The 17,211-nt window shown below is 37.3% G+C and overlaps 1 protein-coding gene across 3 annotated transcripts in view; it reads right to left on the bottom strand.

The window, feature by feature from the left end:
* The window catches only part of LOC102697668 (EGF-like repeat and discoidin I-like domain-containing protein 3), a 261,705-nt gene that overhangs the window by 203,766 nt on the left and 40,728 nt on the right, over positions 1-17,211 (bottom strand). The window contains exon 2 of one of the 3 annotated variants that reach the window (XM_015360984.2): positions 13,442-13,516. The exons of 1 other annotated variant lie outside the window; for it this stretch is intronic. In XM_015360984.2, the coding sequence (XP_015216470.1) occupies positions 13,442-13,516 (75 nt within the window). Of the gene's footprint in view, positions 1-13,387; positions 13,517-17,211 lie in introns of all 3 variants that reach the window. One more of the 3 variants, XM_006626513.3, reaches the window with a different exon arrangement.

The raw sequence follows: 17,211 nt of genomic DNA on the forward strand, positions 1-17,211 counted from the left end.
ACATGAAAAAAAGTAAAACTGACTCTGAGAGCTGCATCAAATTAATTTCTGCAACCCAAACATAAACAAACAAATGTAAACAAGTTTAGAGAAGATGCTGCACTGATATTAAAAAAAGCTCTTGTTTATACAGAGAATTATTAACCCATAACATAAAGTGTCAAGCCATTTTCACCTCTTTCATAATTCAGCTTGTTTTGGATAAATATCAACTGTTACTCAAAAAGATTGTTCTGTAGCCTCTCCTTGGTATAAGGGGAGATTTTGAGTTCTGATGGACTGAGTGACCTTATTACCTCATTAATTTTTCTTTTTTTTTTTTTTTCAATTTGAGCAAATGTCTGGGACAGGGATGAACAATTCCAGTTCTCAAGGTCCAGATTGCTTTAGTTTTTCATCCAACGTCTGAGGACTGCAGTCACTCATTCTTGATCTAAGGGCATAACTGTCTGTTCACAGTTCTCCATGGCCTGAAATGTAGTAGAGCAGTGTGCCTGCAAGTCAGTTGTTTGCACATATGGAATTTGATGCAGATCGAAGGAGGAATAATTAATACACAACATTTAGAAAGACATGCCTTGTCTTTCCCTGAGAAGGAACAGATGTTCCTTCTCAATCAATCACAGATGTCAACAAAATGACACACCTTTCTAGTCTACTCACTTAATTTTCACCAGAACACACAGAAGGAATCTACAAGGAAGTACATTCAAAATGTAAAACTGCAGACAATGTTTCACACAAAAAAGAGGTTGTGAGAGCCTGGATCAGACTAGTCCGTTATTTGTTGAAACTGGATTTTTTTCAAAAAACGGCTGGACGAGATCCACAGATCACTATTCCTAGCAATATAATGAGCTAAATGCACCAAACAGCCTCCTTCCTGTTGTAATTCTTATGTTTGGCAAAATCATCTAAATTTGACAAAGTTAAATGTGAAAGAAAGTATTTTTTATTTCCCTTAAGGAAATAAAATGTTCTATTAGTACTGTATATACTTCACATAAGTGTTTGCAATGAAAAAGAGTTAAAAGTGCTTTCATTTTCCTATCTTTTTTTTAATCCAGGAGAGGAGCTGCAGTGTGGATTAATGGATAGTAGTGATCTGGACTCTTGACCAGGAAGCTCTGGATTTCATTCTCAGATGGGAGGCTGCTTTTCTACTCCTAATAAAATGTACAGAAGTTCACTCAAACTGCTACAGTAAACGCCCTGTTGTAGAAATAGGTATGCTCCAGGTTGCCTTCATAAATGTGAGTTCATTCACAATTGATCATATGGGTTAACAACTAATCAAATTTATTAGTGATGATCTGTCACATCCTTACAATCTAACAGCTATGATAATTATATTCTACATTTTGTAGATTTTATAAGGTTGAAATTTTATATTGCTCACATAATATTTTACTATGATGATAACCATTAGGATTCAAGTGACTCAAGGGTTGTTATAAGTTATCTAATAATAATCACCATAATATTATGTAGAAACAACTGGATCCTAGAATTTTTTTTGGTTAGCGGGTTTTAACAGATTACACTTTGTCACAAATACGAAACAAAACATTTTGTGATCTCTTTTTTTCAGTCTTTTATTTTGAGCATTAACCTCTAAACTCACTAATTGCACAAAATCTCTTCACCGTTCTTACAAAGTACAGCTTTCATGTTTATGGGGTTCTTTCTTAAGAGCAAACAGTCACTATGAGTTACAAGAATGTAAATATGAATTAGCTTTGGATGTTTTGGCACTGGTTCTGTTCTGTACTGAACTTCACTTTTGCTAAGAACTGATTCACATCCACTTTTACTTAATTCTCAAAGAGGAGTAAGTGATTAGAAAATAGATGGATAGAATAATTACTCTTTAAAAAAACATTGGGACCATGAAATATTTTGTAAGATACATACTATATGTACTACAGTGCCTTGCGAAAGTATTCGGCCCCCTTGAACTTTTCAACCTTTTGCCACATTTCAGGCTTCAAACATAAAGATATAAATTTTTTATTTTATGTGAAGAATCACCTACAAGTGGGACACAATTGTGAAGTAGAACGAAATCTATTGGATTTTTGAAACTTTTTTAACTAATAAAAAAATGAAAAGTGGGGCGTGCAAAATTATTCGGCCCCCTTGCGTTAATACTTTGTAGAGCCACCTTTTGCTGCGATTACAGCTGCAAGTCGCTTGGGGTATGTCTCTATCAGTTTTGCACATCGAGAGACTGAAATTCTTGCCCATTCTTCCTTGCAAAACAGCTCGAGCTCAGTGAGGTTGGATGGAGAGCGTTTGTGAACAGCAGTTTTCACCTCTTTCCACAGATTCTCGATTGGATTCAAGTCTGGACTTTGACTTGGCCATTCAAACACCTGGATACGTTTATTTGTGAACCATTCCTTTGTAGATTTTGCTGTATGTTTGGGATCATTGTCTTGTTGGAAGATAAATCTCCGTCCCAGTTTCAGGTCTTTTGCAGACTCCAACAGGTTTTCATCCAGAATGATCCTGTATTTGGCTGCATCCATCTTCCCCTCAATTTTAACCATCTTCCCTGTCCCTGCTGAAGAAAAGCAGGCCCAAACCATGATGCTGCCACCACCATGTTTGACAGTGGGGATGGTGTGTTGAGGGTGATGAGCTGTGTTGCTTTTACGCCAAACATATCGTTTTGCATTGTGGCCAAAAAGTTCGATTTTGGTTTCATCTGACCAGAGCACCTTCTTCCACATGTTTGGGGTGTCTCCCAGGTGGCTTGTGGCAAACTTTAGACGAGACTTTTTATGGATATCTTTGAGAAATGGCTTTCTTCTTGCCACTCTTCCATAAAGGCCAGATTTGTGCAGTGTAAGACTGATTGTTGTCCTATGGACAGACTCTCCCACCTCAGCTGTAGTTCTCTGCAGTTCATCCAGAGTGATCATGGGCCTCTTGGCTGCATCTCTGATCAGTCTTCTCCTTGTCTGAGCTGAAAGTTTAGAGGGACGGCCAGGTCTTGGTAGATTTGCAGTGGTCTGATACTCCTTCCATTTCAAGATGATCGCTTGCACAGTGCTCCTTGGGATGTTTGAAGCTTGGGAAATCTTTTTGTATCCAAATCCGGCTTTAAACTTCTCCACAACAGTATTACGGACCTGCCTGGTGTGTTCCTTGGTCTTCATAATGCTCTCTGCGCTTTCAACAGAACCTTGAGACTATCACAGAGCAGGTGCATTTATACAGAGACTTGATTACACACAGGTGGATTCTATTTATCACCATCAGTCATTTAGGAAAACATTGGATCATTCAGAGATCCTCGCTGAACTTCTGGAGTGAGTTTGCTGCACTGAAAGTAAAGGGGCCGAATAATTTTGCACGCCCCACTTTTCATTTTTTTATTAGTTAAAAAAGTTTCAAAAATCCAATAGATTTCGTTCCACTTCACAATTGTGTCCCACTTGTTGGTGATTCTTCACATAAAATAAAAAATTTATATCTTTATGTTTGAAGCCTGAAATGTGGCAAAAGGTTGAAAAGTTCAAGGGGGCCGAATACTTTCGCAAGGCACTGTATATGCCTCTAACTGGTCAAAGTAAGCTATGACACACCGATGAGCCCTAATAAGCGTTAAACAACTGCCTGTGGCTACTAACTTTGACTTTATATATGTAAATTATAAGTAATTAGTATATCAAAAGTCTTTCTCGATGGCTCTGCCTTCAAGTACTGTGAAATGGTCAGAGCTAATTCATATTCACATTCCCATATTTCACATCTATTAAATTAAAAACACTCCTGATGTGTCATTCATAATTCACTGTCATCTTTCTCTTTACTCATATATTAGATTGATATCATATGATATCATACTGCTCACATCTGAAGAAGGCTCCACGTCCGAAATGTTGTGTTTTCTTTCTTCTTTTTTTTCAGCATGGAATAAACCTATTCCTTGTTCTTTTGCAGCCTATGCATGCTGATGCAGCTACCCACCTGAACTACTATATGTTACTGATAATATGATAACAACAGCATAAGCATACAACGGTAATGAAGCACTGTATTAAGGGTTGTAAATTAAAACAGGATGAGAGATAGTTTGACTTAATGACTTAAGTTAATGTAGCAGTTCCAGAGACAAGGCAAACATCAAAGGTGAAAGTGGACATCATTAGTGACTACACATTGAAACGGCAAACTGGGATCAACTGTTGCCTGTTAGCACCTTCCTGATGGATTGGGGTATAGAATTTCAACCATATTATTGAAACCTGATCCCCAGCCCATATGATCCACAACAGATATTCCCTCCTGGGCTGATCAAAAGACCAATATGCAATATGCAATGTGCATGGCATCGCTCCTGGTGTGGAAGAGGCAATTATCATTAGCAGATGTAAGACAGCTTTTAATAAAGACAGTCTTGGTGTCATAAATTTATAACCTATGTCTAAAGGTGGTGGAGGGATAGTCTCAGAGCAAAACAGGGCACTATCCAGTAAAGGATTCGTATGTAAAGGCCATATATAGGGGAACTACAATGCTATTTTTATATTTCAGGGTCAGAAAGAATTTTGAAAAGTACTGTACATTTCAAACTGCAGTGAAAGTAAAATGCACACAGCAATATGTAACTTTCCAGGTATGCGCAGCGCCATATTCTGTGATTTTGAACGAGGCAACAAAACGTCCGGCGATGTGAAAAGGCCCAGTTACACTGTAAACAAGCAGTCTTGATTACCTCTTGGAAAACCCTTCTTAACTCTTAACGGACATCATTTAAAGTGGGATGGGACCTATTGACCAATATGTCAAAACTAATTCAGCTGGAATGTCATCAATTTCAGGTGATTTACCCTCTGTAATGTTTTGTATAACTCTTTTCCTTAGCTCAGACAGGTATATACTGTACATGTCTAAGTTTATTTTCTCCAATCATTAATACCTTAGTATACAACAACTCTTTTCATGAAACAATCAAATGTAAGGGTTAAAGATAATATTATGATGGTACTATGATGGTAGGTTAATGGCATGATAGTATTTAGGTTTTGAGACTTTATATCCACCTAAAAATTAAAAAGCAGTGAGTTTCTTAATATACAATTTATCTACCTCAGGGGGATTGATATTTATTTCTGCATTCCTTCTGGAATTTTAATCAGGGATTAGAATTGGTAAACCAATGAGTGAGAGCTGTGAGGATGTACGGTTTATGTTTCACAAAGAATGTGATACCAGGGATTTTTTATTTATTGTGATTGCCAATAAATATTTAACTAGGTTTTTATTTTAAAACCCACCCATTAAATTAAATTTTCAAAATCCCTGGTTTCACATGCTTACTGTAATATATACATTTAGCTTTTTGTCTGCATGTAAATAAATCCATTCCTCTGCAGATTGAAATTGCTTATAGTGAAGCATTAAGCACCTGTTGTGCACAGATGCAAGAATTAGTTACTGCACTGCAATGGCAGATGTTAATTTTGAAATAGCTAAATCTGTCAATAAATTTAATTTTATTTATAAACAGATCAATTAATTCATTCACTACTGTACATAGCACTGCAGTAATCCTCCTAAACATCAATTTGCCTATTCAGCGTCTACAATCTACAGGTGGAATGGAAATTATCAATACAAAAGGTTTACCAGTTTTAATTGAATGCTGTATTGGTTAGAGCTGTTTTTGACACTACAAATATTGCCATGCATTACAGCAGATTCAGTCCATTTCAGCTGGAGTGGTGAAAAGAAGAATTACTGTAGCACTTAATGCCAGCAAGATCCAATCAGACTGTAGATTTATTCCTTGTATGCTAATACATTTCAGAGAAGGGGACAGAGGAGTTTTATGAGCTATTTAAACTTGGTTTTGATTACAGTAGGTACACTGTGACCCTTATAAAATCATCAAATGTGTATAATAAGTAGACCATTTTTCATCTAGTAGTTTACAGATAAATGCTGTCTGTCCATCCTAATATCCTCCTTGACTTGTAAATATTTAACCACAGAAAAAAACAAACTTTACTGAACAACATCTTCTTTTACAATACCTTTGAATGTGTGCAAATGGCACAGTTACTTGAACATAATAATATTTTACTAGCATAACACTTCCACAAAAGACATAGTTGATTTCTAACAGTATCTTCTGATTTCAGATTGTAGAAGAATAAGTGATTTTAGCCAAATCTTTAGTTCTGACAACATGGAATCACAGAAATGTTATTTCTGGCATAAACAAGCTTGAGTTATCATAACATTTACACAATTATTGAGATTAATAGAGCCTATATATACTGTAGATACAGTATATAGTGAAGGAAGATGTACTGTAAAGGCTCATCCATGCTGAAAGGTAAAGAAAAGAAAGACAACGCTGTGGCAGCTGTGGACCTTCTTCAGGTGTGAAGGAGAGAAGGGAAATAACAGATAAATAAGTCACAGGAGAGAAAAAGACAGAGCAGGTAAGAAGGAGCAGGGAGTAGTAAGGAAATGGGCATAGAGCAGGAGAGATTGAGAATTCAATTCAGGAGGAACAGGAGGAGAGGAAAACCAAACTGAATAGAGAGGATTTAGGAGTATTCACAATATTAAGTGGTCTAACTTTGATCGCATATTTTTTGGTTATTTGTAAGATATATTTGCTTTCAGTTCTGAAGGGAGTCATTGTAAACCTATCTTGATCTGAGCATCACACTGATTCATAGTCAGCTAAAGCCTGAAGTACTCATCATCATCAGGAACCTCACAAATGACATGCACTGCTCTGCAGGCTGTGCAACATTTCTTCATATACTGTTTTAGTCAGTCTTGAGGTCATACAGTAGGTCTAAATTGTCTAATTTGTGATAAAGACATTGACAGTTTAGATGTAGGTAATATATTTTTTTCCATGTGCTTTGGGGTTAAGGGCAACTCAGATCACATTATTCAGAGTAACTACTTGGAAATATTAGATGTTTCTTTTACTGATCTTGTAATTATTGTACATTGTTAGTATATCAACTGTACAGTAAGCGTAGTATAATTAATTTCCATGTATCTCAGAATTAGCACACCATACAAATATAAATGATAAATCTCATTCTATTTTCAAAATATAAAACTTGTCTTGGTGAGGAGCTTAGTTTGTGATTAAAACAATTTTTTCTGAATAATTAGAAAAAATCTAGAAATCTCCTACATTTTGATTTACTAACAACTAACTCATGACTTCACTGCAGTTTGATGTGCTCCTGAACCTCAGCACTGTTCTTCTTGAAAATCAATACTACTGTCGCTTGCTAGGTATTGTACTCTAATGAACTACTGTACCTGAATCTGCAAAGGAAGGATTGCTTTGTATTTCTACAGGGTGTTTCAAAATGCACACAGAAACAAAATGAATACAGAATTCCTGAGTGAGTACTGTTATTGAAGAGAACTGCATCTACCCTCGCTCTTAGGCTCTGGCTGTCTCATTTAGCCCCACAGTCTCACAATGCAAACATGATGCAGACAGTTTAACAAATGTACAGTCTCAAATAGCAATTCCAAATTTCTAAGAGAAGAATGCCTGTTTTAAAGCGCTACATGAAAGGCTTAAGCCCACTCTCTGGAGGTGGATTAATTTAATGCAATCACACCAATAAATCCTTACCCTTCATAATTCTTTCGGAGCTATTATTATAACATGTAAATCCACTCTCTTTTCAGCTCTAATTCTTCAAGAACTGCATAAACTGTCCTCTGTTTTGTGTTATGCATTGTCCATTCTTTATTGAGACCAGTGAAGCTGTAGTATTATTAAGAGTCAAACTGTATCTGTTGAGACATTGATTATCATATTCAGGACTGTTCGGCCTAAGACCATTAGGTCCATGGGATGGAAGCTAGTGGTGTATACCTAAGCTTCCTCCTATCTAAGCTTCCTCTTTCCTCCATTCCTTCATCAAGAAAACAATAATAGAGTACTGAACAACAGTGCAATGATGCTGTAACATCATGCATGGTCATCTCTAGAACTGGCTCACTCACATTTGTTCATGATGTAATTAATGATGGCAGCTGCATAAGTAGAAGAAGAAAATCCATACATGCAACATGCAACATGTACTGTATCATGATGATGACCCAAAACATATGGTCAATGCAGTCATGGCATATATGTTCACGGACGAGCCCCCAGCCCTTCGCTGAGGATGGCGTATTAAGCAAATTAAGCGGGGGAGAGTGTAACGCATATGGCCAACATTACAGGTTGTGCAAGCTGGCTTGCCAGCGTGGTGATGTCACTGCCCTTCCCTGTGAATAGCAAGGACCTCCCTTTAGCTCAGCTGGCTGAGTCCCCGTTGAGTGTTACTGGAGACTTGGGTTCAAGCCCCTAGCAGTGGGGGGCTGGCCTGAGGTGGAAGCAGTGAGGGTGCATACCCATATGAACCTGAAAGTGATACATTATTTTGTTGTTATGTCTGCTGCCTTTTTCTTCAGAATTTCCATTTAAGAAAACTTTCAGTCTTCACCAATTCTCCACAACAGTCAAAGAAAAGGAAATGTTGAGTTAATATAACATTACATAGCAGCATCTGTTTAGTCCAGAAAATTATCCAGTTGTTGTTGCATTTACCAATTTATCCCAAAACAAAATCACCAATTTTATTTCTATGGAGCCCGGGAGGGGCCATCTGTAGGGGAAAAAAAAGTTACATAGAGGGAACAATTTACAATTCGTGCCCACGAGATAATGAATTCATTGCCTCATTTTCTTTAATTTGTGCGTACAAAATTACCTTTTCCTTTGTTTTCTTTGTGTCACAGTAGTGCACATACTGTAGAAAGTTTCTAAAATGCCAGCATCATCCCCGGCTCTGAGCAAACACTATCAAACGCTAGTTAACACGTTCCCTCATCTTGATATATATATATATGATAGCCTAAAAAGACGTGACAATGTGTTCACTAACGTTTGATAAAATTAAGATACTTTCAGGACAGTAATGTCTAGGTCTCAGAGCTGAAGATAATGTTGGCGTTTCAGGTGCGTGCGACTACCACGACGCAAAGAAAACTAAGGAAAGTGTTAGAAAACGTTATTTTGTGTGCACGAATGAAAGAAAACGAGGGAACAATTTAGTTATTTCGTGGGCACAAACTGTAAATCGTAGGAACGAATTAATTATCTCGTGGGCACGAATTGTAAATCGTTCCCTCTGTAACTTTTTTTTCCTTGTAAATCAATGGTCCCTCCCTGACTCCATATTTTTCCTAAACAGAAACAAAAAAGTGTTTGGCAGAGCTGTCAAAAAGCCACTAAACATAATGTTTAAAACTCTTTCCCCTCACATTTGGCTTTGATTAGAATAGCCTGATTATTTGTTACTAATTGTCTGATACAGAGCTATTCTGCAAAGCCCCCTTGCAAAATATAACTTTACAGTCTTTAAGATTTTATGTTTATGCTTGATTTGTAAAGCAATGTTATTTGTATGAAAGATGCTCTATAAATAAAGTTTATAATTATTTTTTAATCCATAGCAATAGAAAAATACAATGGAAACAATTGAATATTGAATCAAAATTCCAAAAGGAATTCAGAAGTGTGTTTTTGCAATGCCACTTGAATTACTGTATACTCTCCAGCATCAGGCAGAAAATTAGACACATGACACATTCACAGAGAAAAGTTACAGTACAACTGCCAAAATTGTTCTAAGAACACAAGAAAGATAACAAACAAAAGGAGGCCACTTGGCCCATTCCAGTCCATTTAGTACTTAGGTAATAGATTTTATTTCTTTATCGTATTCAACAACATGGCTCTGTAGCTTGTTCTGGGCTCCCATAGCCCTTTGTTATAAAGGCACTTCTACATACTGTAGTTTCCACTTGTACCCTCTAGTTTGTATACTTTGCTGGAAACATATTGTTTCTAAATCCTCAGCTGTTAATACATTTAAATTGGCAATCCACATTTTAAATCTTGTGTTTTGCCTTCTGTTTTAAAGTTAAATTGTTGTAGGAATGCAAGAAGTCACAGCACAGTCCAGCGAAGGATTGAGATGAGTTTAATTGTAGTGAAAATGGCCATTTCTGGAGAACACCGAAGGAGATGAAGGTGTATTTCCCACCTTTTTCAAATCGCAAAAGTGTTACAGAGGGTCCAACCATGTTATGGTCATGAATGGGAATTTAAGAGTGAATATTCCCCATAAGGCCACAAGCCATATCACCCTGTAGCTCTGAACTAGCTACCCAATGAAGCTAAGCAGATGTGAGCCTGGATGGGAGACTTCTGGGAAGCTATAGTTGCTGCTGAAAGTGGTATAATAATAATAAACAATATAAGTATAAGAAATTATTAACTGGACACAGACTACGTTTCACAAGATTAATGACTAGCAGTCTCTTAATGTCACTGTTATTCCCTAAATACAAATGATTTTTTTCACTAATTTGGTTTTAAAGTTTTAGCTTTTAATTTATATACAGGTATTGTTATGTTTTTACAACATCCCTCTGTTCCAATAAACAAATAATTGAAAAAAATGACTATATGTATGTTAACTGGAATGACAATTTACATAAAACATTTAAAACAAAGCAAATTCTTTAGCAAAAGAAAAATGTATTCCTGATGTTACCAAAACAAAACAGCAAACATTTTGAATATGCAAATTAGCTTGCAAAATATGTTTGTGATACCATATGTCTTTTACTTGGGATCTACAGTATTTCTTTAGAAAATCAGGCAGTCTAGTCATTTTGTTTATAACCACAATCAAAAACCTACAAAAAACTGCCACTAAGCTTTTCATAAATATTTACCAGTAGATCTCAACAAATATTTGCCAGTAGATTTCCAGAAAGGGCATCTGATAAAATTTATTCAATTGATGTGCAACATGATTACATACAGTACTCTTGATAGGAAAAGGGACAGAAGATGTAAGACACTGATGAGCAGACATTGAATTAATGAAAACACACGACTGAAAAAAGCATTATAATGACACTGACAATGATAAGCAGCCAATCACTGAGAAATATTGTTTGACAGGAGAAATAAAAAAATGACACTCATTAGATGTTGTGTCCTATCAAGAAAATGTAAAATAAATACCATTAGCATAATATATATTATATGAATAAATTAATAATAAATCTGACTTTAACAATGAAGAAATATTTACTATGATAAAGATTAAACATTGTATATTGGAGAAATGTAATTGTAGTGCATCAAAAAACTTTTCTATTGTAGTGAATGGATATAATGAATGCATAACATTGTAACCTACTGTAAAGTATGTTTGAAAAAACAGAATAAAGCCAAAGATATTGAGATTTCAAATGGCTCGAAACCTTATTCAATTGGAACAAGGCACATACTCTGAGAAGTAACTACTTAACTTGTGACTCATGAGGCTGGAATTTGATGCTGGTGTTGGAGATTGTTACTGTAACGAACAGTTCTTTACGGACCCTATGCAGACGACACAATCCGAAGAAGCGGGGAAACACTAGGAAAAAAGTCATGCAGGAATACGGGGATGAAAACATGGGGGCGTGTCCAAAGTGCGCTGGTGCACGGGGGAGGTGTGGCCAAGGCAAACAATCCAAAAGTAATCCATAGAGGGAATCCAAAAACGCAAGAAAGTCCATAGCCAGGTGATTCATCCAAACAAGGAATTAAAAACACGAACCGAGTCAGAACCGGCGGACATGGAACAGGAACAGGAACAGGAACAGGAACAGGGGTTAAAACCTTAACGGGACCAGGCGCTTCCAGGTACCGGACTCGCACGGTGCGGAAACCAGATGCAGAGCCAGGATGAACGTCAGCGCCTGGCTTTTAAGGTGGGCTGGGAACAGGGGTCAGGTACACAGAATCAAATCCAAAGTGAAAGAGCCGGAGCGCCCTTAAGGAGGAGGGACTACAATCGTGACAGTTATAAGTAAAGAACCAAAACACACTGTATTTGTTTATTAACTATGCCTGAATTCTAACAAAAAAATAAAATAGAAGTTATCTAAGTTTCAGCAAGATTGGAAGTGTGTATGAAATGTCCGAATTTTTCCAGTGGTGTCAGGAAGCTCACATAAAGCAATGCTGATGTAACTGTCTAAACATTTCAGAGAAAATCATTTAAAACCACAAGTTTCGTATAGCTGAAGCAAGTCCTCAGATGCAGTTGAGACCACCCATAATACTTTTAAGCAAACATCATAGTTTATGAGGTAATGTCTGGATATAATCTTATATGCATTTAGAGGTTGAAATGTCTAGAGTCACAGACAAATTAAAGGGTCATGCTGTATCAACTTTCATAGTCCTAATACAATTAATTTCTAAAGTATTTCAAGACAAATTATATACAATTATGGTCCTTCAGAATCCTTTGCTCCTTAAATGAAAGTGAGAAAGAATACTTAAATTAAATTTAGTATGTTTATTGTTTTTATATATTTTACTGCACATTCTTTTAGTTTTTATATATTTTTTAAAAATCTTGAAAACCTCTAATTTAAAACCCAGAGTGTGCAGATCTGAGCAGAACAGCTCTGTCTTTCCCAATAATACTGAATTGTACAGATGAGTTGGGCTGTTCTTCCATTGTTCAGCAAAGTGTACAGTGGGTTCTCTTTACTCAGTAGGACAAATGATCATCTGGTTATCACTGCAACATTATGTGATTATTAAAGTTGTTTTCAACCCTAAATGTATTTGATTAAATAATCCACCTTAAGATCTAAATGGTGCTGACAGCATCAACATTATTTTTTCTGATAGAATTTACACAACTAGCTGTCACATTTGCACATTTCTGTGGCTCTTCAAGGTTTTCTGCCTTTCACAAACTACAGAGGCACCAGGGGTTGGGTCGTTGAACCAAAATAGGCATTTTTCATGAGTTTAGAATAGTGCGTTCATAGGAAAACTAATTCAAAAAGGGGACTTTTTAGAAATTTTGAGTTGATAAGAATGAATAATTTCAGATTATGGGCAGCCTGCAGTGCACTGCATGACTAGAGACAGTAGGACAGCAAGATGCTGTATGTGTTGTAAAGGCAGCCACCGCACACAAAAAGACACCAGGCCTCAAAAAGGCCTCTTTGGAAATTTACAATGAGCATGCCCACAGGGTTTCCACCTTACAACAGGAGAACGATTACTGTCACAGTGACACTGAGACCGGACACTTACTGTACACCGCAAAAGACTGACACCAACACAGGACAAGGCAACAAGAATTAAGACAGCAACTGCACAAGGAATGCCACTAACTGAGGCTCTCGACAGCAGGCCACAGAATGCCGGCATGAAGGTCCGCAATCCGTGACAGCTCAGGGCCTCATAAGAAACAAACATGCAGGATAAAAGGTGTGGCCATAGTCTGTGCTTTTCACTTACCAACCTCCACAACACTAGAACACTTGGGACCTGTGAAGCCAGCGGGACACTCACATGAAAACGGCTCGTCAGCCAACCCCGTAAAGCAGGCACCCCCGTTCTCACATGGGTTTGGCTCACACACTTCCCCTGTGGAGGCGAGAGATATAAAAAAAAAACAGGAAGGTTAAAGAGTAGCCATCACAGGAACACCCAGTTCCTTGGCATGAGAAATTAATGCCTGTATTCCCCAATTACTTGAGCTCATGCTTGTTTTCTCTTTTTTTTTTCAAATTTATCTACAGTTTGTCATTCAGACATGCGATTTTAACATTGCAAAACTGACCTGGAGTGCATCATATCGGTCCAGCAAAATGAGGCCTGGCTTTCACTTGTGACTTCAAAGTGAGCTCTACACCTTCAAAAATGGACTCTGCATTTCCACAATACTGAGAGCCAGGTAATGTTTCATTGACTAGGATTTTAGAATCAAATCAGAATCAAATGGAGAGGATTTTGAAGCTTCAGTAATGCTATAGGCAGGTGAGGCACAAGGTATTTTTAATTAAATCATTTTCAATATGCAATATTCTAAAAAAAGCTTAGCATTCTGCAAACATTATGTATGTTTATGCAGCAAACTGTATGAATATTGAAACTAAGCAATTGCAAATTCATTTTCTTTAAGGATACAAGATGTACTTTTAGAAATAATGCCCAGATGCCCCAAGACTTGATGACTTTAAACATCCGAGATAAGGCCATCTGGTAAATTCATCCATCCATTGTTTGACCATTTCATCAAATTCAATGTCAATGCCTATCCCAGAAAGCAACGGGTGAAAGGCAGGGTAAACCTTGAACCAGATGCCAGTCCATCACAGGACACACAAAGAGACAAACATGCACAAACTCAACATGCACAAATTTTCCCAGGAGCCTATGAAGCTACCAATTTATCTTTGCATTGTGGGAGGAAACCAGAGCACTTAGAGGAAACCCACGCAAACATGGGAAGAACACCACCAGAACTGAACCAGGCCCCAGGACTCAAGTCAAAATGCTAACCACTGCTCCACTGTGCTACCACAATCTGGCACATGAATTTATTAAAACATGCAAAGCATATTTGGCCATGTTCCAATTTATAGGCCGACTCCTAGTTTCAACTTCCAGAGGAAACAAGATATGAGATTTGTGAGAAGCTATTTTTATTTGATTTGATTTATGTTTTTGGATAGTTTTTTGTTTAGATGATGAGAGAACAATATTACATTTATGTGTACTACCAGGCTTATGGAAGCACATTTTGAAGGAGTTCATCAGGGTCGGTCAACCAAAATCTTTGTTAAACACATAGTCAACTCAGACCAGTTTAATTACAGAGGATTTTTGTAACGAATCAGTCTAATACAGGTAAATGAGGATTATTTAAAAAAATGTTTTATGGAAGTTGATCAGAAGTCACTTTAAAGAGAATGTTAAGATAATGTAGACTTCTGTCATTTATAAACACATACTTTATGAAATAGTAAAGTTATTTTATTCTGTCAAAATGCTATTATATTCTTTAGATTCTGTAGAAAAGGCAGCAGACGTAATTGATGTTCCATCCCTATAATAAAGGAATACTACTTATACTACTCCGCTAATTGTAGTGGACAAAAGGATTAGCTTCTGGTGGCCAAGACAAGAAGACATTGCTGATGAAAGATTCTTTGTGTCAGAAGCAAACATAAAAGACAGCACAAGCTCAGTGCAACACATTCGAAACAAACGACAGGAAAAGGGAGAGTGAGACAAAGGGGAGACATAAATAAAAACTCTGCCAAAGCCCTTACATTGGAAGACCATAAAAGGTAGTGTTGACAAGGGAACAAGCTTAACATTTAGCTCTAAATAAATCCAAAGCTGTTCAGAGAAAAGAGTCCTTAGACTCTGTCTGTCTATTTTGAAGTTGTAAGAAGCTCTCATTGCTGTTAAATTCTGGAACATTGAAAGCTGTCCTTTACCCTTTCCCTTAGCAACTTTTAATATGCCTTTGAAACACAGCGCGGCAGGGAGTCAACAAGAAAAATAAGACGTTTGCACATTGACAACTTCAGTTCCGACTAACACAAAATCCAGGACTGAAATACTCATAATGGGTGTTCTTCACACAAAACAAGCACAGTATGTACTGTTTTGTCCAATTGGCTTTTTTTATATTGTCTGACAAATATGTTGTGTTATAAATCCTGTGTGCTGATTTTTTTAATTATCTTGTTTTCATGCTGAACACGAAACTATCAAACATGTTATGCATTGAATACCAAAAATGAAATAAAAAAAGAACTGAACCAACTCAAAAATAGCCTTTTAATTGCGTGACAATGTCATTGCATTGCACTGTCCCTCGAAGTCAATCCAAAGGGTCAAAACCAACTGTACTTATGACAGGTCTCCAAACCATTTAGAATCAGAACCACTACAGCTATCATCTAGGGAGTGGTCTGGTCCAAGTGACCTCGGTGGTTCCCCCTTCATCTTCAGCCTCAAAGTACGTCCAATACATAAAATAACCATTGCAAGTTCAAATGCAGATTCACAATGTTTTTTTCCTCTAGCAAGATACCACAGTTCTGAATGTTATTTCTGAAGGCTGTGAAAGGTGTTTGTTTCTAGTTTGTTTTAGTTTGTTTAACCACTTCCACCACAAACAGAGTAATTATTCAGTTGTCCCACAGTACTACCACACTCAAGCTATAAACATCACCTTCTGAATGGTTTCTGCATCAAATCAAGCATGAATCACAAAGCCCCACTACACCCTTCCTCTAATTTCTCATGGTTGTATTAACAGTATGACAAGGCTGCTTATTTTATTGAGGCAGGGCTCAGTGGCAGTCATCAGGATGGTAAAAGATTATATGGTTTAATTATTAAGTGAGAACTTTCTGGATGAGTGCAAGCTGCTTGCGAACACAGAAGGAAACGGACACTTCAAAAACAATATTCAGCCCATAAGTTATTTCAGTCACCTCTCCTGTTTAAAACTGTAAAAATCTTAGCAATGATAGAGTACAGATCAGGGGGTCTGCCTTTTATCGGTCATTACTTGCTAACAGCTCAGCACATCCCTCTTATGCACACTTTCAGTATGTCTGCTTTCCTTCAATCTTAACAGGCACACCAGCTTTCACTCAGCAATTTGAAGATTTTTTGCTTCTATGACTCATAAATAAGTCCCTCTTTTTATAAAAATTAGCTGCCCTGTCACACTGTTAATGCCATTCTGACAAATCACAGAAAGGATGTACAGTAGCTGGGCTTTGTGATTCATGTTTGGTTTGATGCAGACAACCTTTCAGAAGCTGATGTTTACAGCATTAGCATGAAAGTACTGTGAAAAAATTGAACAATTATAGGTAAAGTAATTATTCCATAAACCTTACCTGTAGGCAGGTAAACCTAAACCTAGCACAGAATAATATTGTGCTATCAGAGATTTGAATACAGTTGGTCTGAATGGGGTTAATCAGAGCCTCCTGAAACCTGCACAGAGAGCATCCTGAGCTCTATGATCCTAGTCTGCTCCTCTGTCGTGTCACTAGCGATGGTTCACAACTGGCAAAGTGCCACCAAGATGAGGGTGGGATTAGTCACCACACTGCGCACTTGACTGCCGGTGACACAGAGCCCCCCGAAGCCTCTGGTGGATGCTGAACTCCACGGAACGGGGCTGTGTAGCCTGTGGTGGTTTAAACGAATGACTCGAAGGAGGACAAGCCGGAGGAGTCTCCCTACACTTTCTCATTTCCCCCTTGTGCAGTCATGAGGTCCTTGGCCACAATTCACATTGTGTA

Source organism: Lepisosteus oculatus, chromosome 3, assembly GCF_040954835.1.
Source record: "Lepisosteus oculatus isolate fLepOcu1 chromosome 3, fLepOcu1.hap2, whole genome shotgun sequence".
NCBI classification, from domain to species: Eukaryota; Metazoa; Chordata; class Actinopteri; order Semionotiformes; family Lepisosteidae; genus Lepisosteus; species Lepisosteus oculatus.